Source organism: Salmo salar, chromosome ssa11 (genome assembly GCF_905237065.1).
Source record: "Salmo salar chromosome ssa11, Ssal_v3.1, whole genome shotgun sequence".
Classification (NCBI taxonomy): Eukaryota; Metazoa; Chordata; class Actinopteri; order Salmoniformes; family Salmonidae; genus Salmo; species Salmo salar.
The window spans coordinates 76,132,849-76,155,612 of record NC_059452.1 but is presented as its reverse complement, the minus strand read 5'-3'; the positions used below and the strand labels follow the sequence as shown (position 1 = coordinate 76,155,612).

Here is a 22,764-nt window from a genome sequence, read left to right as displayed (position 1 = left end):
TAAGATCATTATTCTTAATTTATTGACAAGATCAGGTGCTTCAGCTTTCAAATGATACTTCTCAAAATACAAAGTACATCATAATCTGATACTGCTATCAGAAATAATCACTTTGGCACTTTGAGCTTCAGTTATCCCTATCGGTCAACATTTCCAAAATGTCCATAATAAATACCTAAAAAGACAACTCATTTTTAATGTCCCTTTCCTCTCTGAGTGAACAGTAATGGTCACAGAGGCCATAGATACAGATGGAATTTGCCTTGAAATAAACAAGTACTGTATATAGGTGGCCGTGGTGGATTAAGACTTCAAGTGAAGTGAGCAGCAACAACGAGAGGGCTACTACACAAAACAGTAACTGTGAAGAAATCATGTACTCTGTCATGACAAAACACTTTCTCTATACAAACCAGTCTCATGTTTCCACAGGGACAATGGGAATATAACCCACTTTTACACCTTAAAACATAAATATAAAACCCATGCAAAAATGACTAAAACATCTGGCAGATCAATATTGAGACTCAGGAATGAATGATACAATACGAGGATGTGAGTGACTGCATCCGATCATACAAATAGAAGCGTTATGGCTGCTGCATCTTCACTGTTGTTGGTACACGCCCACGTAATCTCGTAATGCAAAAAGAAAGATGAATGGAGAAAGCGAGAAATAAGAATAGTCTGATCTTACTGTCCACACAAAGAATCATACAAAGGCTGTTTGCAATGAGGACACCGAACAGACAAAACACCGACGGTGTGTTTGATGTGCTGTGAGCTACTGGGGAAGAAGTCTGTGGATGTATGGTCCCACCATGATGATGGCTCTAGGGAGGAAGATGCCGGTGGGCTGAAGTCCGTGGCATTATAGGCCGTCTGGTGGCACAGGGGCAGTGGTGAAGATAGGCAGAGTACCAACCTAGAGCTGGTAGACTCAGCGTCATGACGTTGCCACGAGCAGCACTGGGGAAAGAATGTAGTTAAGTGCAGTGCGAGACTTTCTCCTCACACCGTATCTGCGCATGAGCGTGGCTGCACTTCATGATGTTACGTGGTTTATACGGGACCCAAAACGGAGGAGAAATTGAGCCTCGCGCGTTAATGCTCTTAGTTGTTGTGGAAATCGGACTGATATATTGTGTTTACATAACCGACTGACATTTGAAAAATGAAATATGCATGACTAAGGTCGATAAAAGGTATTGATTTGGTAGTGTAGTAACGATTGCACACACGCACACGTCTTTTTCACTCTTCCATTTCCCTGATGTAGCTACCAGTACAAAATAAATCAAACTGAACTCATCGGTTCACCCAAAATGGCCCCTTATCCTTTTTGTAAAAGCATTCTCGTGAGTGTTAACACATCCCTTTGGTCAGGAGAGCCCATTCCTCACCTAATCATCTTCAAAATAACACTACTAGCCACACTGTAAATTCACTCACACGCCACTGAATGGACAGGACACCAACTTGTTACAGGGGACAGTAAAGCGATCCCCTTGTCATTGCAGCCGCTCAACACAATCTAGCCTACAGTACAGAGACTCAAACACAAGGCCTCAGACAAAGTTGTCCCTCTATCAGCCCAATATCCCCTCCCACGCTTACCTCAGCTATTTCTCTGAAATGTGCACGTCATCAACTCTCTCTTACAATCATCTGACTAAATCTGTCATCTCCACAACACAACTGAGGAGGCTACAGTAGCACGGTAAGACTAACAAGCTCCCTGCCCAATGCCCATCCCTTCCTATACATAAATACATACTGCAGTTCCAATAACTATCAACTGGATGAGCCCACCCTCAGGTTTTAGAAGGGGTAGTGAGGGAGTCACTGTCACACTGCTAAGGTCCCCTTTTGAGTCAGTTCTGTCCAGAGCGTGCAGCAGGGCCCTCTCTGGCACAGCAACGTGCCTCTGCACACTGGCCAGGGATCGGTGCTGGGGAGCCCAGGCCCTTGGTCAGTGGGAGGGGGGGTTGAGGAACCTAACTGTTCTGAGATCAGGGGTCTGTATTGGGGTCGTTGGGGCTGTGGGAGGGGGGCGAGGCAGCAGTTTGTCCGTAGGAACATGGAATATGATCGTCTCCAGGTGTTAAGCAGCTGTCTCCTTGTTGTTTGTACTCCTCTTCCTCCAACACTACCTCTCCCTTCTCCAGGACAAACTGCAGGGTGGGGCCTCTGGCCTCTCCCTCCTCCCCGTCTTCCAGCTCCCCCTCTTCCGCCAGGCGGAACTTGATGTTCATCTTCCCCAGGGGTTTGTCTGGAGAGTAGTGATCAGGAGGAAGACAGAGCGAGAACAAGAAAGGAAGAGGGAGAGACAGTCAGTGGCGAACATGTAATCTGTTACACCTCAAACAACTAGCACACATTTAAGTTACAAAGTATTATTTTTCATTGAACCCAAACAACTGATAGAGTTCAACATTAAAATGTCAGTTAGGCTTTTGGGCAGTTTCACCTTTCACCTCAATGTAGAACTCTTCCTTCGCATAATTAACCCCTATAGCTTCAATCTCATAGGCAGACCACCTCTTTTTAAAAATATTTTGTACATTTTACACTTGATTTAGACTGCTGGAAACAGAGGGGGAGACAGGCAAGTGGGAGAACAGTATGATAGACGCATTGCTAGAACTCTGGTCTCCGGTGAGGAGCAGTGTTACTAGACCACGGGCTCTGCACTGGGCCCCTCTCTTACCTGTTGTCTTACCTAGCCGTCTCTCTTTGGGCAGCATCAGTACGTCTACGTTGCTGTGGTCCTCCAGAGCAGAGGTGAGCAGCGCCCCCTCCTGGCTGAATAGGAACACCAGGGGGATGGTGATGTCAGCTGTGGACCCTCCGTCTCCCACCATCTGGAACAGGGGCGTCTCTGCGCTGTTACTCCCCTCCCGGTGGTCTAGGAGGGACGGAGGAGTTATGGGAAATGTTGTTTTTCAGAACACAAGCAGGGAGGTCTTGTGAGTGATATCAACTCAAAGAGGAATGCCATATCGATCAAAGCCCGTTTGTGAACCAACTCTGATCTTAAGAGGTAAAACGCAGAGCTACTGTAAACTCACACTGATAAAGTAGGTGATGGTTCCCCAAAACCAACCATTTGGGATCTTTACTTCAGTAAGTAGTACACACTGTAACAACGCAGACCGATATGGCCTACTAAATCTAGGTTAGGCCCCACTAAGCTATTTTCCTAAGCTCCTCTTACAGCAGAGTAACAGGCTGTGTGCTGATATTATGGGCTATGAGTGGGTGTGTTGAGCAATGTTCCCTCTAATTGTTTTCGGCAATGAGCAAATTTCAGGTCTGCTGAGTGGAAACTTCAAATTCTGTACACACTAAGTTACAATTTTAAGGGTGTACACACTAAGTTAGTGGCCAAGTAGGCTAGTGTGGTTATTTGATCACAATGTAGACCTACCAGAGTGGTCTACTATCAAAAAAACGATTGAAAAGAAATGTGTTCCATAAAATTGCAATAGCTGTTCTATGATACAGCCACTAGCAGCCATGTGTGATGTTCAATATAGGTCTACATTCCATGAGACTTTTTAAAAACATTATGCATGGGCTTGACATTAACATTTTCCTTCAGACAAGTCGATGACTTAAAATGTGTGATGCAAGAAATCACTTCAAAGTAAAATGTATTATTATTCCCATACCATTATTATTACAGAGAATCAGATGAAAATGTAGGCTTTGCTACCATCTGCCTTTTGGCTTATTCAAGCTGGTCTCTTAATACAACACTGCACCTTTAAGACATAAAAAAAAAGCTCTTTAGTCTTTTGCTGAGTTCATGTCATGTCGGAAACTCGGGACCTCCGAGTTATAATTAACATACGTTATTTGCGTAGAGATTCCTATTGGTTGATTCTGATACTTGCCAAGTGGGATACTTGGGTATCATCTTTCTACAATGAGTAAGCAAGTCCGAAATGTCAGAGTTAACGACATGACGTGAACACGGCATTTACCGGACTCGCTTTTGAAAGATGGATAGAAATGTAGGAAGCAACCACTCCGCTATTGCTGACTAGAAACTAGTTATAACTAGGCTAATAACTCACTAACTAGCAAAGAATATCAACAAATGTGCAAACGCGGCTACGTTCTCAAAACAAGCACATCTACTTGCGACAGCTCGTGCCTGTCAATGCAATAGAATCCTCCGACAATGCGCTCTGCCTAAAACCAAATCACAGATTAAGCCTTGCATAGTTAGATTTGTTTTGGTTTGTTGCATCGAAAGGGGCTAATATGTTAATTTGAAAACAATACCGACAGTAGAGGGAAACATTGATAGTGTAAACTAATGGTTCGAAACTAGTAACGTTGAGTTAAGTTCAATCTCCTGCTTCTCTGCTGGTGTTTCTTTTGCCCGGCTGTCCTTGGGGAGCTGGGTGGGGTTGAGGTGTGAGAGAGCGAGGGAGACAGACAGAATGGGGGGGGGTGGTGTGTGTTCCATTCCCTCACCTATGAAGATAACTCCGATAGCCCCAGCCTCCTGTAGCCTGTGGGCCTTGGCAGCAAACATGCAGTCACCACGCAGTGCCAGGGCAATGTGCCCGCTCAGCTCCTCAGCATTCTCTATGGGTCCACATGCTGTGTAAGGGGAGGTCTTCACTATGCTGCCCTTCACCTGGGAGAGGAACAAGGTATGTACAGTTCAAGTCAGAAGTTTACATACACTTAGGTTGGAGTCATTAAAACTCGTTTTTCAACCACTCCACACATTTCGTGTTAACAAACTATAGTTTTGGCAAGTCGGTAAGGACATCTACTTTGTGCATGACACAAGTCATTTTTCCAACAATTGTTTTCAGACAGATTATTTCACTTATAATTCACTGTATCACAATTCCAGTGCGTCAGAAGTTTACATACACTAAGTTGACTCAGCCTTTAAACAGCTTGGAAAATTCCAGAAAATGATGTCATGGCTTTAGAAGCTTCTGATGGTCTAATTGACATCATTTGAGTCAATTGGAGGTGTACCTGTGGATGTATTTCAAGGCCTACCTTCAAACTCAGTGCCTCTTTGCTTGACATCATGGGAAAATCAAAAGAAATCAGCCAAGACCTCAGAAAAAAAATGTAGACCTCCACAAGTCTGGTTCATCCTTGGGAGCAATTTCCAAACATCTGAAGGTACCACATTCATCTGTACAAACAATAGTACACAAGTATAAACACCATGGGACCACGCAGCCGTCATACCGCCCAGGAAGGAGACTCGTTCTGTCTCCAAGAGATGAATGTACTTTGGTGCGAAAAGTGCAAATCAATCCCAGAACAACAGCAAAGGACCTTGTGAAGATGCTGGAGGAAACGGGTACAAAAGTATCTATATCCACAGAAAAACGAGTCCTATATCGACATAGCCTGAAAGGCCGCTCAGCAAGTAAGAAGTCACTGCTCCAAAACCGCCATTAAAAAAGCCAGACTACGGTTTGCAACTGCACATGGGGACAAAGATTGTACTTTTTGGAGAAATGTCCTCTGGTCTGATGAAACAAAAATAGAACTGTTTGGCCATAATGACCATCGTTATGTTTGGAGGAAAAAGGGGGAGGCTTGCAAGCCGAAGAACACCACCCCAACCGTGAAGCACAGGAGTGGCAGCATCATGTTGTGGGGGTGCTTTGCTGCAGGAGGGGCTGGTGCACTTCACAAAATAGATTGCATCATGAGGTAGGAAATTATTTGGATATATTTAAGCAACATTTCAAGACATCAGTCAGGAAGTTAAAGCTTGGTCGCAAATGGATCTTCCAAATGGACAATGACCCAAAGCATACTTCCAAAGTTGTGGAAAAATGGCTTATGGACAACAAAGTCAAGGTATTGGAGTGGCCATCACAAAGCACTGACCTCAATCCCATAGAAAATGTGTGGGCAGAACTGAAAAAGCGTGTGCGAGCAAGAAGGCTTACAAACTTGACTCAGTTACACCAGCTCTGTCTGGAGGAATGGGCCAAAATTCACCCAATTTATTGTGGGAAGCTTGTGGAAGGCTACCCAAAATGTTTGACCCAAGTTAAACAATTTAAAGGCAATGCTACCAAATACTAATTGAGTGTATGTACACTTCTGACCTACTGGGAATGTGATGAAAGAAATAAAAGCTGAAATAAAATCATTCTCTCTACTGTTATTCTGACATTTCACATTCTTAAAATGAAGTGGTGATCCTAACTGACCTAAGACAGGGAATTTTTACTAGGATTAAATGTCGGGAATTGTGAAAAACTGAGTTTAAATGTATTTGGATATCTGCCTGTGTCAATACTGTACAGAGTATTTACAGGAATCTCTGTTACTCACACACACACACACACACACACACACACACACACACATATATATATATATATATACATACATACACGTAAATACACTGTAAAGTATTGACACAGACAGACATACAAAGAGCTCCAGAGATCTCCATAACTAACATGAGTCAATATTTAATTTGGGTCATAAATGTAAGGGGACAAACAGGTGCATGCCCATCTCTTACAGTATCAGTATTTTGGGTGACATAAAAAAAACAAATAGAAATGAATGCAAGATTCAAGAAAGCTAACCCCATGCTCCTGCTTGGTAAGGTCCATTCCAAACTTGGCTGGTCCTGCAGTCAGGACCGTTCTACCCAGAAACGGGGGGGATATGAGCTGAACGAGGAGGGGCTCTACTTCTTCCTCCTCCGTGGTCTGGGTCACCTCTGCCACCAGCTTCACCCTGTAAACACCTTTATGTACCTCCTGAAAATAAGTACATTGATGTTATTAATTACACAGGGCCATTAATGAGACGGGGAAACATTGCTAACACTGCTAAACAATAGCCCGCATCCCAAATGGCACCCTATTCCCTACACAGTGCACTACTTTTGATAGGGCTCTGGTCAAAAGTAGTGCACAAGGAATAGGGTGCCATTTGGGAGTCAAACAATAGAGAGCTAGAAATCAAAAAGCTGCCCACGCTTCTTACCCCCCGTGTCCCTGTTGAACCAGCCTCGCTCAGTGGGGTGAGGGAGACGCCCATGCTCCTCAGAAACTCAACAGGCTCCATACCGTGGTCGTGAAGCGGCAGCTCGATGCCCCTGCAAACACACACAGACTCATCAGTGACACACAGTGGCTAGGTCAGAGTCACCTAGCAGGGTTAACACAAAGGATGACGGAAGAACAAAATCAGTTTTAGTGAATGTGTAGGTCTTTACAGCCACACAACATTTACGACCAGTGCCTTCGGTAGTATACAGATCCCTTGACTTTTTCCACATTTTGTTACGTTACAGCCTTATTCTAAAATTATTTCCCACCCCCCCTCAATCTATACACAATGCCCCATAATGACAAAGAAAAAACAGTTTAGAAATGTTTGCTAATTTATTAAAATAAAAAACAACTTAAATATTACATTTGCATAAGTATTCAGACCCTTTACTCAGTACTTTGTTGAAACACCTTTGGCAGCGATTACAGCATTTCATTTTCTTGGGTATGAAGCTACAAGCTTGGCACACCTGTATTTTCTCTGCAGATCCTCCCAAGCTCTGTCAGGTTGGATGGGGAGCTATTTTCAGGTCTCTCCAGAGATGTTCGATCAGGTTCAAGTCCGGCCTCTGGCTGGGCCACTCAAGGACATTCAGAGACTTGTCCCGAAACCACTCCTGCATTGTCTTGGCTGTGTGCTTAGGGTCGTTGTCCTGTTGGACTTTCGCCCCAGTCTGAGGTTCTGAGACAACCTGCTCAGGCCCTCAGACTTTCAAGGATCTCTCTGTACATGGCTCTGTTCATCTTTGCCTCTATCCTGACTAGTCTCCCAGTCCCTGAATCCTCACAGCAGGATGCTGCCACCACCATGCTTCACTGTAGGGATAGTGCCAGGTTTCCTCTAGACGTGATGCTTGGCATTCAGGCCAAAGGGTTTCTTGATTTCATCAGACCAGAGAATCTTGTTTCTCATGGTCTGAGAGTCTTTAGGTGCCTTTTGTGCTGGGCTGTCATGTGCCTTTTACTGAGGAGTGCATTCCGTCTGGCCATAGGCCTGATTGGTGGAGTGCTGCAGAGATGGTTGTCCTTCTGGAAGGTTCTCCCATCTCCACAGAGGAACTCTAGAGCTATGTCAGTCAGAGTGACCATCGGGTACTTGGTCACCTCCCTGCCCAATTCCCTTCTCCCGATTGCTCAGTTTGGCCGGGTGTCCAGCTCTAGGAAGAGTCTTGGTGGTTCCAAACTTCTTCAATTTAAGAATGATGGAGGCCACTGTGTTCTTGGGGACCGTCAATGCTGCAGAAATGTTTTGGTATCCTTCCCCAGATCTGTGCCTCGACACAATCCTGTCTCGGAGCTCTACGGACAATTCCTTAGACTTCATGGCTTGGTTTTTGCTCTGACATGCACTGTCAACTGTCAACCTTATATAGACAGGTGTGTGCCTTTTCAAATCATGTCCAATCAATTGAATTTACCACAGGTGGACTCCAATCAAGTTGTAGAAACATATCAAGGATGATCAATGGAAACTCAATTTCGAGTCTCATAGCAAAGGGTCTGAATACTTACGTAAATAAGGTATTTCTGTTTATTTTGAATACAGTTGAAATAATTTCTAAAAACCTGTTTTTCCTTGTCATTATGGGATATTGTGTGTCGATTGCTGAGGATTATTTATTATTTTTGAATAAGGCTGTAACGTAACAAAGAAGTCAATGGGTCTGAATACTCTCATTATGAACACTACACACACACACAAACCTGACAGGTGAAGCGTGGAAGGCCCGGCCCACCCCAGTCAGGTACTTGTAGCTGTCCCTGATGGTCTTGGCGAAGGAGGGGTTGTTGGGGAAAAGGGTCTGGGTGCTGGGGCAGGAGTAGGTAAACAGGTCTTCCTCCGCGGCAGTGGGCGCTTCCTGGAACATAGACACAAAATGGCAGATATGGTCAGAAGAGCTGAAACCTAACGCAACACAACTGTTGGTAACTGACTCAGCCTCACCGTGTTGTTGCCCCGACAAGGGGGCTGTGAGGTGGACAGGGAGACAGGCAACAGATGGGCCTCGGTGGTGAAGATGTAGTCATCGATGTCGAAGTGAAGCTGGTTCTTCTCAGAGAACAGAAGGTACAGGTACTTAAACATCTCCGCCAGGAAGAACGAGTCCATCCTACAAAGAAAGGGAATGTTTGAAATCACTTGAAATCAAAACGTATTGCTATGCAATTTGAGCTCTCTTGCTCAAAGAGCACCATGGAATCAGTGGATATGACCGGAGGTTTTAACCCATATGATTCGCTGCGATCCCCTACCTGTCCTCGTGGGCCCCTGTGCGGACGTCCTGCACAGCTGCAAATCCACAAGGTACCCTGGCATGGGCGTTGAGTTTTTCCACTATGGACTGGCCCACCCTGAGGTAGTAGGGGTCGCCTGTGGCCTGTGGAAGGGAAAACATGGTCTATCCCATTCTCAACCCCTCTCTCAAGCAGTTCACTCATGTACACAGAGTATACCATTACTTTGCACCTTTGGCTTTTCCCAGTGGGAACCCAAACCAAACTGCATTACCTTGTAGAGGTAGTAGGTGCTTTCTGCAAACTCTGGCCTCAGAGGGTGTTGACCCCAGTGAACTCTGAACTCGGTGGTGAAAGCCTGCAACGTTAGGAAAAACACCGTCAAGCAAAGCTGAGAGCAGATATCATCTTGACTCAAATTTCAAATGTCACTTTTCCTTACCTCGGGGAGAAACTTGTGCTGCTTGGTGACTTGGTAGAGCATCTCATGGGTCTCTATGGCTGGCTTTAGGTCTCCTCTCAGAACCTATGGCCAAGGGTTGATAATACAGTCTTTACTATGAACGATTCACTTTCAGAGCGTATACCTGGTCATACAACCCCATTGAAACTGATAGAAACTCAATAAAATAAAATTAACAATCTTCTGCTGTAGTGGATAGATATGTGGTCATGATGATGTCAAGATACAAGCAGAGGGTCTCATGAATTTGTGTGACATTTGCATACAAAAGTAGTGCACTATAATCGGGAATAGGATGCCATTTAGGAGGCGGCCTGCGTCATATTGTTAGAGGCGGAAGGGCTAACCATGCCAAGTGGTGGCGATGATAGAGGCGGTGTCACGGGACTCACCTGCAGGCCGGGGAAGAAGGCGAGTAGGGAGTCCATCCAGCTGCGGACGCTCACCGTGGGGTTGTGCATGTGAACGTTGAGCAGCAACGGAGGCTGGCTGATATACTTCATGATGGCTCTGTAATGCTGTAGGAGACACAGCAGACAGCAGGCGTCACTAAATACACTCACATTATGGATGATGTGTAGAGTTGATATGGGGGGGGGGTTAGATCAGTGATGTTTACACTTCAATCAATCAGTGTTTCCACTAGGACTTTTCTCAGCAGCGGTGGTAAAGGGGTGGGAGCGTCCGTGGCCAATGACGCGGTTAAGAGTCTCTCATCTTGGCCGCAGAAACATAATGTTTCAGTTTTCAAGCTAATTTCCTGCAATTTTACACACTTCATCATGGGGCCGAGAGAAAAATTGCAGTTTGAAAGCTAATTTCGCCACTGCTAAATGCCTATAGGGGAAACACTGACAATAACATAGACCTTGTGATATCTGATAACTTTCATCTGATCACCATCTGGCCACAGTTCATCTGGACATTTACATTTGAAATGAACATGCATATGTTCTGGTTCTGCAATCTGGATGCAGGCAGCATTTCAATGGAAAAATGCTGTCTGACAAATTGGAGTGTTCTCTACAAGCATAGAGCAATACATTGCAATAGATCAGCAGCTAGTGAGAGTAGAGAGACTGGGTCTCACAGTGTTGAACCTCTCCAGGTAAACGTTGTCTCCCAGCAGAACGTAAGCCTTCATCAGGTACTCATAGTAGGAGTCAATGCCAGCACCCACACCACTGTCTGGAGATGCAAGGGAGACACTGTTAATATAGATTTTGACTGATCTAAATGGGAATAACAACCAGGCAAAGACACACATATTCAAAACCAAACCCAGCTAGTAATATTGACTAATGGCTGACATAGAGGATCTGAGATGATGTGTCATCACATGGTGCGAGGTGATAAAATGTTTGTTCCTCCTGCAACATTTGGACTTTTTAAATGTGAGAGTGGGTGGCCATGTGCGCTGGTGTAGGCGAGTGTGTGCTGTCTGAGCGGCTAAGTGTGTGACAGTGGAGCTCTGGCTCACCCCTGCGGACCCAGTCACCATTGTGGATATTAATGACTGTGCCCACGAGGTCACTTCCTCTCTGTCTCTTCTCCCACAGGACGTCCAGTGCTTTCCTAGCATTCTCCTGTTGTGACACAGAAACACATCTTCATACACACCGGTTCATAAATACAAAAAAACAACTATTTATTAATACTGGAATTACTAATGTACCTCGAACACGGCCTCCCCAGACAGCCGACTAAGAGCAGCAAACTCTAGAATCATGGTCCCTGCACAGGCTGTACAGGTGTCCGACTCAGTGCCTGTGCGTGATAGGGGATTAAGGACCCCGTACCTCAGGTTTACCTGCAAACAAACAGAAGTAGTAAGTATATTGTATGCATATTATTGTGGCCCCGGCGGCACAGAATAATCAAACGGTGCGACTGCTCAGAGGTGCTAGGGAAGATGGGTCACAACAGGGGACCAGTGTGGGGTGGGGGGTTCCAAGCTCCATCAGCTAGGACTAGATATTGGCTAATAAAATATTCCCATTCCTGCTCAAGTTGGCAATTTGGCATCCCTTATTAAACACCCAAACTGTATACGCATTCACACATCAAGTCTTGAGTTGGATTCGGGGATGGAAATTCATACAAACTGCAACAGACACAATCACTGACTTATATTCACTTTGTGTACTTGTCCCATTCTTCAGTCTTGTCTGGGATATATTTTAGTTGGCACACCTGTGTGGTGTATCTGATATACAGTACCAGTCAAAAGTTTGGACACACCTACTCATTCAAGGGTTTTTCTTTATTTTGACAATTTTCTACATTGTGGAATAATAGTGAAGACGTCAAAACTATGAAATAACACATATGGAATCATGTAGTAACCAAATAAAGTGTTAAACAAATCAAAATATATTTGATATTTGAGATTCTTCAAAGTAGCCACCCTTTGCCTTGATGACAGCTTTGTACACTCGTGGCATTCTCTCAATCAGCTTTAAAAATATATATATATATATTTTATTACTATAAATTAGCACAACAGTTTTCAGCTGTGCTAACATAATTGCAAAAGGGTTTTCTAATGATCAATTAGCCTTTTAAAATGATAAACTTGGATTAGCTAACACAACGTGCCATTGGAACACAGGAGTGATGGTTGCTGATAATGGGCCTCTGTACGCGTATGTTGATATTCCATTAAAATATATATATATTTTTAAATCAGCCGTTTCCAGCTACAATAGTCATTTCCAACATTAACAATGTCTACACTGTATTTCTGATCAATTTGATGTTATTTTAATGAACCAAAAATGTGTGCTTTTCTTTCAAAAACAAGGACATTTCTATACGACCCCAAACTTGTGAACGGTAGTGTATATTTGTTCATAACGAGATGCAATACAACTGAGGGGAAGGCGTTCCAAATGATGTTGGGCTGTGGATCTGTTTCTGTACTGTAGGTGGCACCATGGGCTCTTTTTAAAGGAGGACTCCTACCTCTTAAAGCAGTGGTTCCCAAACTTTATATAGTCCCGTACCCCTTCAAACATTCAACCTCCAGCTGTGTACCCCCTCTAGCACCAGGGTCAGCGCACTCTCAAATGTTGTTTTTTGCCATCATTGTAAGCATGCACACACACACACACACACACACACACACACACACACACACTATACAATACATTTATTAAACATAAGAATGAGTGTGAGTTTTTGTCACAACCCGGCTCGTGGGAAGTGACAAAGAGCTCTTATAGGACCAGGGCACAAATAATAATAATCAATTATTTTGCTCTTTATTTAACCATCTTACATATAAAACTGTATTTGTTCATCGGAAATTGTGAATAACTCACCACAGGTTAATGAGAAGGGTGTGGTTGAAAGGATGCACATAACTCTGCAATGTTGGGTTGTATTGGAGAGAGTCTGTCTTAAATAATTTTTCACACACAGTCTGTGCCTGTATTTAGTTTTCATGCTAGTGAGGGCCGAGAATCCACTCTCACATAGGTACTTGGTTGCAAAGGGCATCAGTGTCTTAACAGCCCGATTTGCCAAGGCAGGATACTCTGAGCACAGCCCAATCCAGAAATCTGGTAGTGGCTTCTGATTAAATTAAATTTTCACAGAACCGCTTGTTGCAATTTCGATGAGGCTCTCTTGTTCAGATATCGGTAAGTGGACTGGAGGCAGGGCATGAAAGGGATAACGAATCCAGTTGTTTGTGTGATCCGTTTCGGGAAAGTACCTGCGTAATTGCGCACCCAACTCACTCAGGTGCTTCTCTATATCACATTTGATATTGTCCGTAAGCTTGAGTTAATTTGCACACAGAAAATCATACAATGATGGAAAGACCTGTGTGTTGTCCTTGTTAATGCAGACAGAGAAAAGCTCCAACTTCTTAATCATAGCCTCAATTTTGTCCCGCACATTGAATATAGTTGTGGAGCGTCCCTGTAATCCTACATTCAGATAATTCAGGCGAGAAAAAACATCACCCAGATAGGACAGTCGTGTGAGAAACTCATCATCATGCAAGCGGTCAGACAAGTGAAAATTATGGTCAGTAAAGAAAACTAAGCTTGTCTCTAAATTTAAAAAAATGTGTCAATACTTTTCCCCTTGATAACCAGCGCACTTCTGTATGTTGTAAAAGCGTTACATGGTCACTGCCCATATCATAGTGCAGAAAATACACGAGAGTTCAGGGGCCTTGCTTTAACAAAGTTAACCATTTTCACTGTAGTGTCCAAAACGTCTTTCAAGCTCCCTTGGCCTCTTGGTGGATGCTGCAGTGTACCCAAGTGGCGTCGGAAGCAACTGCTTGGACGCGCGTTACCACTCCACTATGTCTCCCTGTCATGGCTTTTGCGCCATCAGTACAGATACCAACATGAGCAGCAGCTACGTTTGGCTACATACGGACCGTTAGTGGAATTCCCGTGAGAGAGTTAATTATTTGACTAGGCTACCTGTATTTGACATTGTATTATTTCGCTGAACACTAGATGGTTTAATTTTATTTTTGGCAGTGAAAACAAGGCTACTCAGTCGACAAAAACTTCGCCCAAATGTATAGCCCCGTTGGAAAATATAAATGGACTGTTTGAAAACGTGAAGAATTTAAAAAATAAATATGTTAAAAAAAAAAGTGAAACGTTTTTATTTGGCGTACCCCTGGCGGCATTGCCGTACCCTAGTTTGGGAATACGTGTCTTAAAGGACCCATGTGTACAGGGATGGTCAGCCACCCACTGGGACGACAACCCACTTTGGGATGGGGAGAGGTTTTAGTGGGTGGAACATTGGAGGACAAATAGAGGTAGAGGTTTACTTAGTCGCAGCTACAGTATAGCTGTACTCAATTATCATGGTACAGCTATATGAACACTCAATTATCAGGGTACTTCTTAAAATGGTAAGTTTACAAACATACACTATATTTACAAAAGCATGTGGATACGCCTTAAAATGTGTGGTATCGGCTATTTCAGCCACAGCCAGTGTATAAAATTGAGCACACAGCCATGCAATCTCCATAGGAAACATTAGCAGTATAATGGCCTTACTGAAGAGCTTAGTGAGTTTTAACGTGGCACCGTCATAGGATGCCACTTTTCCAATAAGTTAGTTCGTCAAATTTCTGCCCTGCTGGAGCTGCCCCATTCAACTGTAAGTGCTGTTATTGTGAAGTTGAAACATCTAGGAGCAACAACGGCTCAGCCGCAAAGTGGTAGGCCATATAAACTCACAGAATGGGACCGTTGAGTGCTGAAGCGCGTAAAATTTGTCTGTTCTCGGTTACAACACTCACTACCGAGTTCCAAACTGCCTCTGGAAGCATCGTCAGCACAAAAACTGTTTGTCAGGAGCTTCATTAAACGGGTTTCCATGGCCGGGCAGCCGCACACAAGCCTAAAATCCCCATGCGCAATGCCAAGTGTCGTCTGGAGTGGTGTAAAGCGTGGCGCCATTGGACTCTGTAGCAGTGGAAACATGTTCTCTGGAGTGATGAATCACACTTCACCATCGGCAGTCCGACGGACCAATCTGGGTTTGGTGGATGCCAGGAGAAAGCTACCTGCCCCAATGCATAGTGCCAACTATAAAGTTTAGTCGAGGAGGAATAATGGTCCAGGTGTTGTTTTTCATGGTTTTGTTGCTAGGCCCCTTAGCTCCAGTGAAGGGAAATCTTAACCCTACAGCATACAATGACATTCTAGACGATTCTGTGCTTCCAACAGTTTGGGGAAGGTCCTTTTCTGTTTCAGCATGACAATGCCCTCGTGCACAAAGCGAGGTCCATACAGAAATGGATTGTCAAAATCGGTGTGGAAGAACTTGACTGGCCTGCACAGAGCACTGACCTCACCTCCATCGAACACCTTTGGGATGAATTGGAACGCCGACTGCGAGCCAGACCTAATCGCTCAACATCAGTCCCCGGCCTCACTAATGCTCGTGGCTGAAAGGAAGCAAGTCGCCGCATCAATGTTCCAACATCTAGTGGAAAGCCTTCCCAGAAGAGTGGGGTCTGTCATAGCAGCAAAGAGGGGACCAACTCCATATTAATGCCCATGATTTTGGAATGAGATGGTCATGTAGTGTATTTGTGGAAAGAAATTCACCCTGATTAATTCTTTAGTCATATTCTATATTTACTTAGGGGCCTGCCTACACCTATAGACTTGTTTTTTAAATTATATGAGCAAAAAAATATTCCACTTTATTTGGAACGGCAAGCTAGACAATTAATTGGGCCTATTTCTATAATTAATATGAATTCAGAGGGAAGAAATGATTAAATATTAAAGCATTGGACCTCTCACTAAAGGCTTCAGTCATACAAAAACTATACTTGAATACAAACTGGTTCTCTAGCAGATAAGTAACAATGGCTCACCCCGTGTCCAAGAATGGCCTTTTCCCCTTCATTCAGATTACAATTATTCATTATCTCCAAAATATCGCTATTTATAAAGCAAGCAATAGAAAGCTGGTAGCAATTTCAGTTTAATCCACCAGAAAAGACTGAACAAATATTAGAACAAATATTATGGTTAAACTCAAATTTACTCATTGATTTAATATTTTTTAAACGGTATAATCTTTGTAAATGATATGATAAATAGGACTGGTGGAGTTGTGTCACACATGCAGCTAACAAAAACATATGGAAATGTCTGCTCGATCCAAAATTACAACCAAATGATTGCAGCATTATGCAAAAATGGAAGAGGTAAGTGGAAAGGGGAGAAGGTAAGGAGCCTGTCTGTCGGCCCTGCAGACCAAAGTTCATTTAAGGACCAAAACATTTACACCTGCATCATACCGGTTGCAAAATACTTGGGAGGAGATTTTCGATGTACATATTCCATGGCACATGGTCTATGAACTGATACACAAAACGATGCCGGATTCAAAACTTGAGTTTTTTATTTAAACTACTATACAAAATTCTTGCTACCAATAAAATGATACAACCACCCCAGCTCTACAGATTGTGCTGTGAAGAGACAGAATATTTAGATCACTTGTTTTGGTACTGCCCATATGTAGCTTGTTTTTGGTCACGGGTTCAGGAATGGCTGATTTACTTGGAGCTAACTCCGCAAATAGCACTGCTGGGTGATTTGAAAAGTCATAGTCAAATCAATCAATAATAGAATAATACTTTTAGCAAAGGTGTTTATCTTTCATTTACTATGAGAAACTATGAGAATAGAAAGCTTCAGAACTTTTGTGAAACATCGCAGCACAGTGGAAAAATATATGGCTGCTAGAAATCAAAACTGGATGCTCTTCAGAGATAGATGGGAGGGGTTGAGGGTAGCTGAAGGCTGGGACTAAAAACAAACAAAGATAACTAAATGTAAAATATACTGTCTGAGAAATGTATGTAGAATGTATAAACTGGAAGTGTAAGTATTGTTGTTTTATTAGCCAATATCTAGTCCTAGGAGGCAGGGTTCAGGGAAAATAATAAAGGACATTATTATTATTTTTTTTAAATAAAACATTTTGTGGCAATGTAATTGTCTGCATCATTTCCAATCCCCAATATATTTTGGGGGATATATAATATACGACTACAACGCTATCTTGAAATCACTTTGAATCTTCTATTCACATTCAGTTGGTCACTTCTTTCAGACCGGAATCGTTTGGTATTTTTCCGACATTGTGGAAAAACAGAGTTCTGATTAACAAGGCTTTGCACCCAGGGGAACTGCGAAAAGCAGACATGTGGAGAGTGAGGTGTGTTACCCTGGGGTAGGGAAGGCCACTGGTGGTGTTAAAGGCAGGGAGCAGTCTGTGGCCCAGCTCCTTGGCCATGTGGAGCAGCTCATCTCCGTACCACTGCATCCTGTCCCCCCGCTGACGGAGCATGTCCGCCATCGTATGCGCCCCCAGCAGGCCCCTGTAGGAACAGCAAGATGATGGTGTGGTGAGCACGTGGCAATCTCCGGACAATTTCCTATTAATCTAAAACACTGACAGCACTATATGATAAAGTCGTACAGTTATTAGAACATAATGTCCAATTACACATTTGAACCAGTATCATACACGATCTTGGAGAACTACGGTGTCGTAGTGAGACAATGCATTGTATAGGTCCGTACCCCAGGACTCGGATGTTGGTCTCAAACACAGACACCACCACATCGTTGTCCAGCCTGACATCCCTCAACGTCTTCCTCACTGCATCCTCAAACTCGTCCAGCTTGTTCAATACCTGGAAACACGGACAAGCAACATTCGTTAATAGCGGAAAAGACTGAAGAAATAGGTGTTTAAATACTTAAGACTAAACAAATGAGAAACTAACCTGAAAAAAAAACATGAATTATTCCTGTGAATTACTACATTTCAATGATTTTTGCTATGGTTTCCATAACCATTAGAAAGAAGGGCTATCCATTTTGTCTATACTGCCATTTACTTTATGTGTGTGGCTCTGAGGGGTTGTCGTGAAAATAGATCCAATCTGCTCATTGATTTCTCTATAGACATTTGTGGTACTACAGCTGACTACAATTATAGCCACACAGACAGGATCAGACACTCACCACCAGAGTATCCAGGGTGTCAATCAGTGTGAGGGAGAACCTAGGAGAAAAGGTTATATTCGTTAGGGGACACCATAGCAAAAATGTTTGCAACAAAACCTTGAAAACTGTAGTTTCTTATTGGACAAGTTCAGATAGTCCCGTCCTGTTTCAGCCAGTCTTCTTCCATTTGGTGCTTTACATCTAGACGTTCCGCTAGCGGAACACCTGCTCCAATATCCAATGATAGGCGTGGCGCTAAATACAAACTCCTCGAAAATCCGAAAACTTCCAGTTTTCAAACATATGACTATTTTACACCATTTTAAAGACAAGACTCTCCTTTATCTAACCACACTGTCCGATTTCAAAAAGGCTTTACAGCGAAAGAAAAACATTAGATTATGTCAGCAGAGTACCAAGCCAGAAATAATCAGACACCCATTTTTCAAGCTAGCATATAATGTCACAAAAAACAAAACCACAGCTAAATGCAGCACTAACCTTTGATGATCTTCATCAGATGACACTCCTAGGACATTATGTTATACAATACATGCATGTTTTGTTCAAACAAGTTCATATTTATATCAAAAACCAGCTTTTTACATTAGCATGTGACGTTCAGAACTAGCATTCCCACCGAACACTTCCGGTGAATTTACTAAATTACTCACGATAAACGTTCACAAAAAACAAATTATTTTAAGAATTATAGATACAGAACTCCTTTATGCAATCGCGGTGTCCGATTTTAAAATAGCTTTTCGGTGAAAGCACATTTTGCAATATTCTGAGTAGATAGCTCGCCATCACGGGCTAGCTATTTTGACACCCACCAAGTTTGGTACTCACCAAACTCAGATTTACAATAAGAAAAATTGGATTACCTTTGCTGTTCTTTGTCAGAATGCACTCCCAGGACTTCTACTTCAATAACAAATGTTGGTTTGGTTCAAAATAATCCATAGTTATATCCAAATAGCGGCGTTTTGTTGTGCGTTCAAGACACTATCCGGCGCGTTTCGTGACAAAAAAAATGCAAAATATTCCATTACCGTACTTCGAAGCATGTCAAACGCTGTTTAAAATCAATTTTTATGTGATTTTTCTTGTAAAAAAGCGATAATATTCAGACCGGGAGTCGTTGTTTTCGTTCAAAGACTGAAAATGTAAACATGGAGTTGTCTTGTGCGCGCCAGTCTCATTGTTCTCAGATCGACCACTTACCAAATGCGCTACTGTTTTTCAGCCATGGCCTGCAAAGTCATCATTCAACGTTCTGGCGCCTTCCGAGAGCCTATGGGAGCGTTAGAAAATGTCACGTTACAGCACAGCTGTTTTGGATAGAGATGATCAAGAAGGCCAAGAAATGGTCAGAGAGGGCGCTTCCTGTTTGGAATCTTCTCAGGTTTTGGCCTGCCAAATGAGTTCTGTTATACTCACAGACACCATTCAAACAGTTTTAGAAACTTTGGAGTGTTTTCTATCCAAAGCTAATAATTATATGCATATTCTAGTTTCTGGGCAGGAGTAATAATCAGATTAAATCGGGTACGTTTTTTATCCTGCCGTGAAAATACTGCCCCCTATCCATAACAAGTTAATGAATATGACCCAGTTCAGGAGGTTGAACTTCTGCGCACACACACAACACAAACTAGATCCTGCTCCTTGTCAGCTTCACCATAGTCATCATCTAGTGTGTTTCCAGGCTAAGTGTTACATACCAGGTCTTAAGGAAGAACCAGAGGGGGGTTCGGATAGGTCACGCCAAACAGAGTATTACAGGCTTACCCACATCAAGTCCAAATGCATTTCCTTTCCCCATGAGCGTTACATACTGAGAAACGTGCGGCTATACTCACTTCCCCAGAGAGTCGTCGATGTCTCCCCTGTTGGGCTCCAGGCCCCGCACCCTCCCCCTGCAGCTCAGGGGCATCAGCTCGTCCGCTGGGTATGCATATTTCTGGGGCAGAATCAGGGAACAGGTGCAGTCAGGGTACGGGTACACATACTAATTAGGAGGAACACTTGTTTAAATACGTTTGAACTTAGAAGTAGAGGCCCGAGTGGATGGCACACAGTCAAGTCAGAGAGCTGTTTGAGCAATAATACAATATCAACAAAACAGTTAACAGAAGCATGCCCTGGCCAGCTTCATGGTCAGTAACAGACAGACAGCCATAGCTATGGCCTGAAACATCCAATTTCGCCCAATGTAGTTGAAAGTGACAATAATAATGCAAAGCGGCATACATCTGATGTATTATTAGAAATGATGTGGTCAGACAGACTTACCATATAGCTGCCATAGGCATGATCGAACATCTCAACGATCTGGTCCCTGTAACAGAAAGAAATATGCTACATCAACATAACCAAGTCATTTCCAACAGACAAGATGATGGATAGGTAAAGTGCTGGTGGGTTCAACGATCTAGTCCCTTCGTCTTCACAGTACAGACCTTGCTACTCAGTAAAAGGTGGGCATTGCGCAACGCTGGAGTGTGATCACACACGGTTGTTATCTCACCTGATTTGGCTCTTTTCTTCAGGTAACATGGCCTGACCTTCCTGGCCATTGGCCCAGCTAAGAAGGCCTGTAAGGAGTAGGGCTCTCAGCATCATGGCAATGCCAGGAGAACCCTGTGGCCAGCAAAACAGCTTTGCACCCATTTAATCTTTGGCACGTCTGTACACAAGTGGGTGTTCCTGTGCTTTCAATGACGTCCCTGAAAAATCATATAGTCCAATGCATTTCTTCTCCTGGAACCTGCATGGGGTGGCCTCATGGACAAGCACAAGAGTTCAGAGACTTGACAACTGGTTGTCTCCACTACAGTAGATGGGCTTAGCTGTCAAAATAGCTAATTGACAACAACAATCAGGTTACTTGCATGTTACCCCTGGCAGGATCAATAATTAGCGAGCCTAACAGGAGAACCACCGGGTACGTTAGAGATTGTTGAGAACTTTGCCACAATAGACATCTGTAGGTGTAGCTAGCTCGCAAGCTACCTAGCTATGTCCATATACTTTGAATCACACACGAAGCTCCTCTTCTGTTCACTAGCGTGATTTCCCAGTCTATAATCAGGCGTCTACTCAAAATGACAGGAAGAAACTCCATCAGCTTAGCTGGCTAGTTAGCTAACTTAGCTAGCTAATTGACAAAGAGGAGCCAGTGGTGATGTCTGCTTCGTATTGCAACACAGCCCTCCTCTTCCGTGTCAGTCCCAGTTACACGGACAACGCCTGTCTCCCGACCCAAAGGGGGTTTTCAACCAAACCGTCGACGAAACCCCCAGGGAGAAACCAAATCAGACGGCGCTCGGCTTCTTTGGTGGCTACTTACTTAGCTAGTCGTCTACTGCACCCAACAAGCTTCGAGGATACCTCTTGATGCTATTGGTCGAGGCGGCCGAAGTAAGAGGAAGACATTGGCGGTGTTTGAGAGGATCACACCCGTCAAGTGTGACTCACTGATCTACAAATAATAATGAGTCGTTATTTATGATACGAATGTTCTTCGTGGATCAGTCAGTCCGCAGTCGCCTGCATTGTCGAACAAGTCCAATTGACGTCGTTTGTATCATGATGGAGCGTATCACGATAAAAAAAGGTTGCTTGTTTTCAAAGTTACATTGTTATCAGTTATGGCCATAATATTGAGTTAAATTGTAGGCAGACTTTTTTTAACTTGAATATTTTAGGTAGCTAGATCAACCGGAGCAGCGTGGTCATTTTAAAACAACACTTTGCAATATGCCTATCCTTTCGTATGCGTTATTAGACTATGAAGTATGCCTACATGTAGGCTTAGCTATCACATTCGAATGTTAGTGGATATACTGAGATTGTATATTTGGTGCATGCCACCGCCTACTATTATGTAGTATGGCTTCATTACACTTTGTGAATGCAGTGAAATCTCGTAAACCCAAGTACTTCTCTGCAGCTGCCACCACAACATCTATCCAATGTCATTTGCGTTTCATTTCTGTGGTAGAATTGCTGGCCATGAACGCCCCAAAAAAAATCAATCTTACTAAAGCCCATGTTACTCCTATCACTCTCTACTAGCCTCAACCTGCCCCTGGACTCATCTTCCTCTACTACTATCTTCACTGCCTCAGCATATGACACCTTCTGCATTACCTCAACCACAACCTGCCTTTCTCTCACTGGGCACCTCTGATCTCCAGCACCATGGGGACCCCTACAGTTTACACACAACTTTTTCCACCGATACTACACATCTCGGAATCTCCCTCCTACACATTGCTGCCGATTGCGTCGATCTGCCTTGCAAACGAATAATGTGCACAAGACTACACCTACCATCTACCCTTGCGACATTTTAGAACGTCATGTGGTGCCGCTGCCTCTTCATTGTCATAATGTGCAGGGCAGAAGTATGTTTGTGGTAGCCTGCTGCCCTGCGTTCAGAAACGAGAAGAAG

General features: G+C 43.5%; 1 protein-coding gene across 2 annotated transcripts; it reads right to left on the bottom strand.

Annotated features, from left to right (window-relative positions):
• On the bottom strand, positions 1-21,695 carry LOC106563127 (ER degradation-enhancing alpha-mannosidase-like protein 3). 2 transcript variants are annotated; one of them, XM_014128362.2, is made up of 20 exons: positions 20,836-21,695; positions 20,601-20,646; positions 20,168-20,268; positions 18,321-18,360; positions 17,874-17,986; positions 17,515-17,668; positions 11,450-11,584; positions 11,255-11,360; positions 10,865-10,962; positions 10,167-10,292; positions 9,754-9,837; positions 9,586-9,669; positions 9,330-9,454; positions 9,022-9,187; positions 8,781-8,935; positions 7,009-7,120; positions 6,603-6,779; positions 4,489-4,654; positions 2,723-2,908; positions 1-2,272 (listed from the first exon to the last, which is right to left on the bottom strand). In XM_014128362.2, the coding sequence occupies exons 1-20, from the start codon at positions 20,976-20,978 to the stop codon at positions 2,013-2,015; spliced, it is 2,577 nt and encodes an 858-aa protein (XP_013983837.1). In that variant the 5' UTR covers positions 20,979-21,695; the 3' UTR covers positions 1-2,012. The 2 variants fall into 2 exon arrangements, with proteins under 2 accessions (XP_013983837.1, XP_013983836.1); XM_014128361.2 differs by having other exon boundaries at positions 2,711-2,908; positions 20,836-21,693.
• Between the last annotated feature and the right edge of the window lie 1,069 nt (positions 21,696-22,764).

Coding starts and splice junctions, on each gene's coding strand:
- LOC106563127 (XM_014128361.2), bottom strand. CDS start 20,978: ATGGGTGCAAAGCTGTTTTGCTGGCCACAGGGTTCTCCTGGCATTGCC. Junction 8,936..9,021: donor CTTGTCGGGGCAACAACACG/GTGAGGCTGAGT, acceptor TCTATGTTCCAG/GAAGCGCCCACTGCCGCGGA. Junction 2,909..4,488: donor TATCGGAGTTATCTTCATAG/GTGAGGGAATGG, acceptor CGTCCCTCCTAG/ACCACCGGGAGGGGAGTAAC.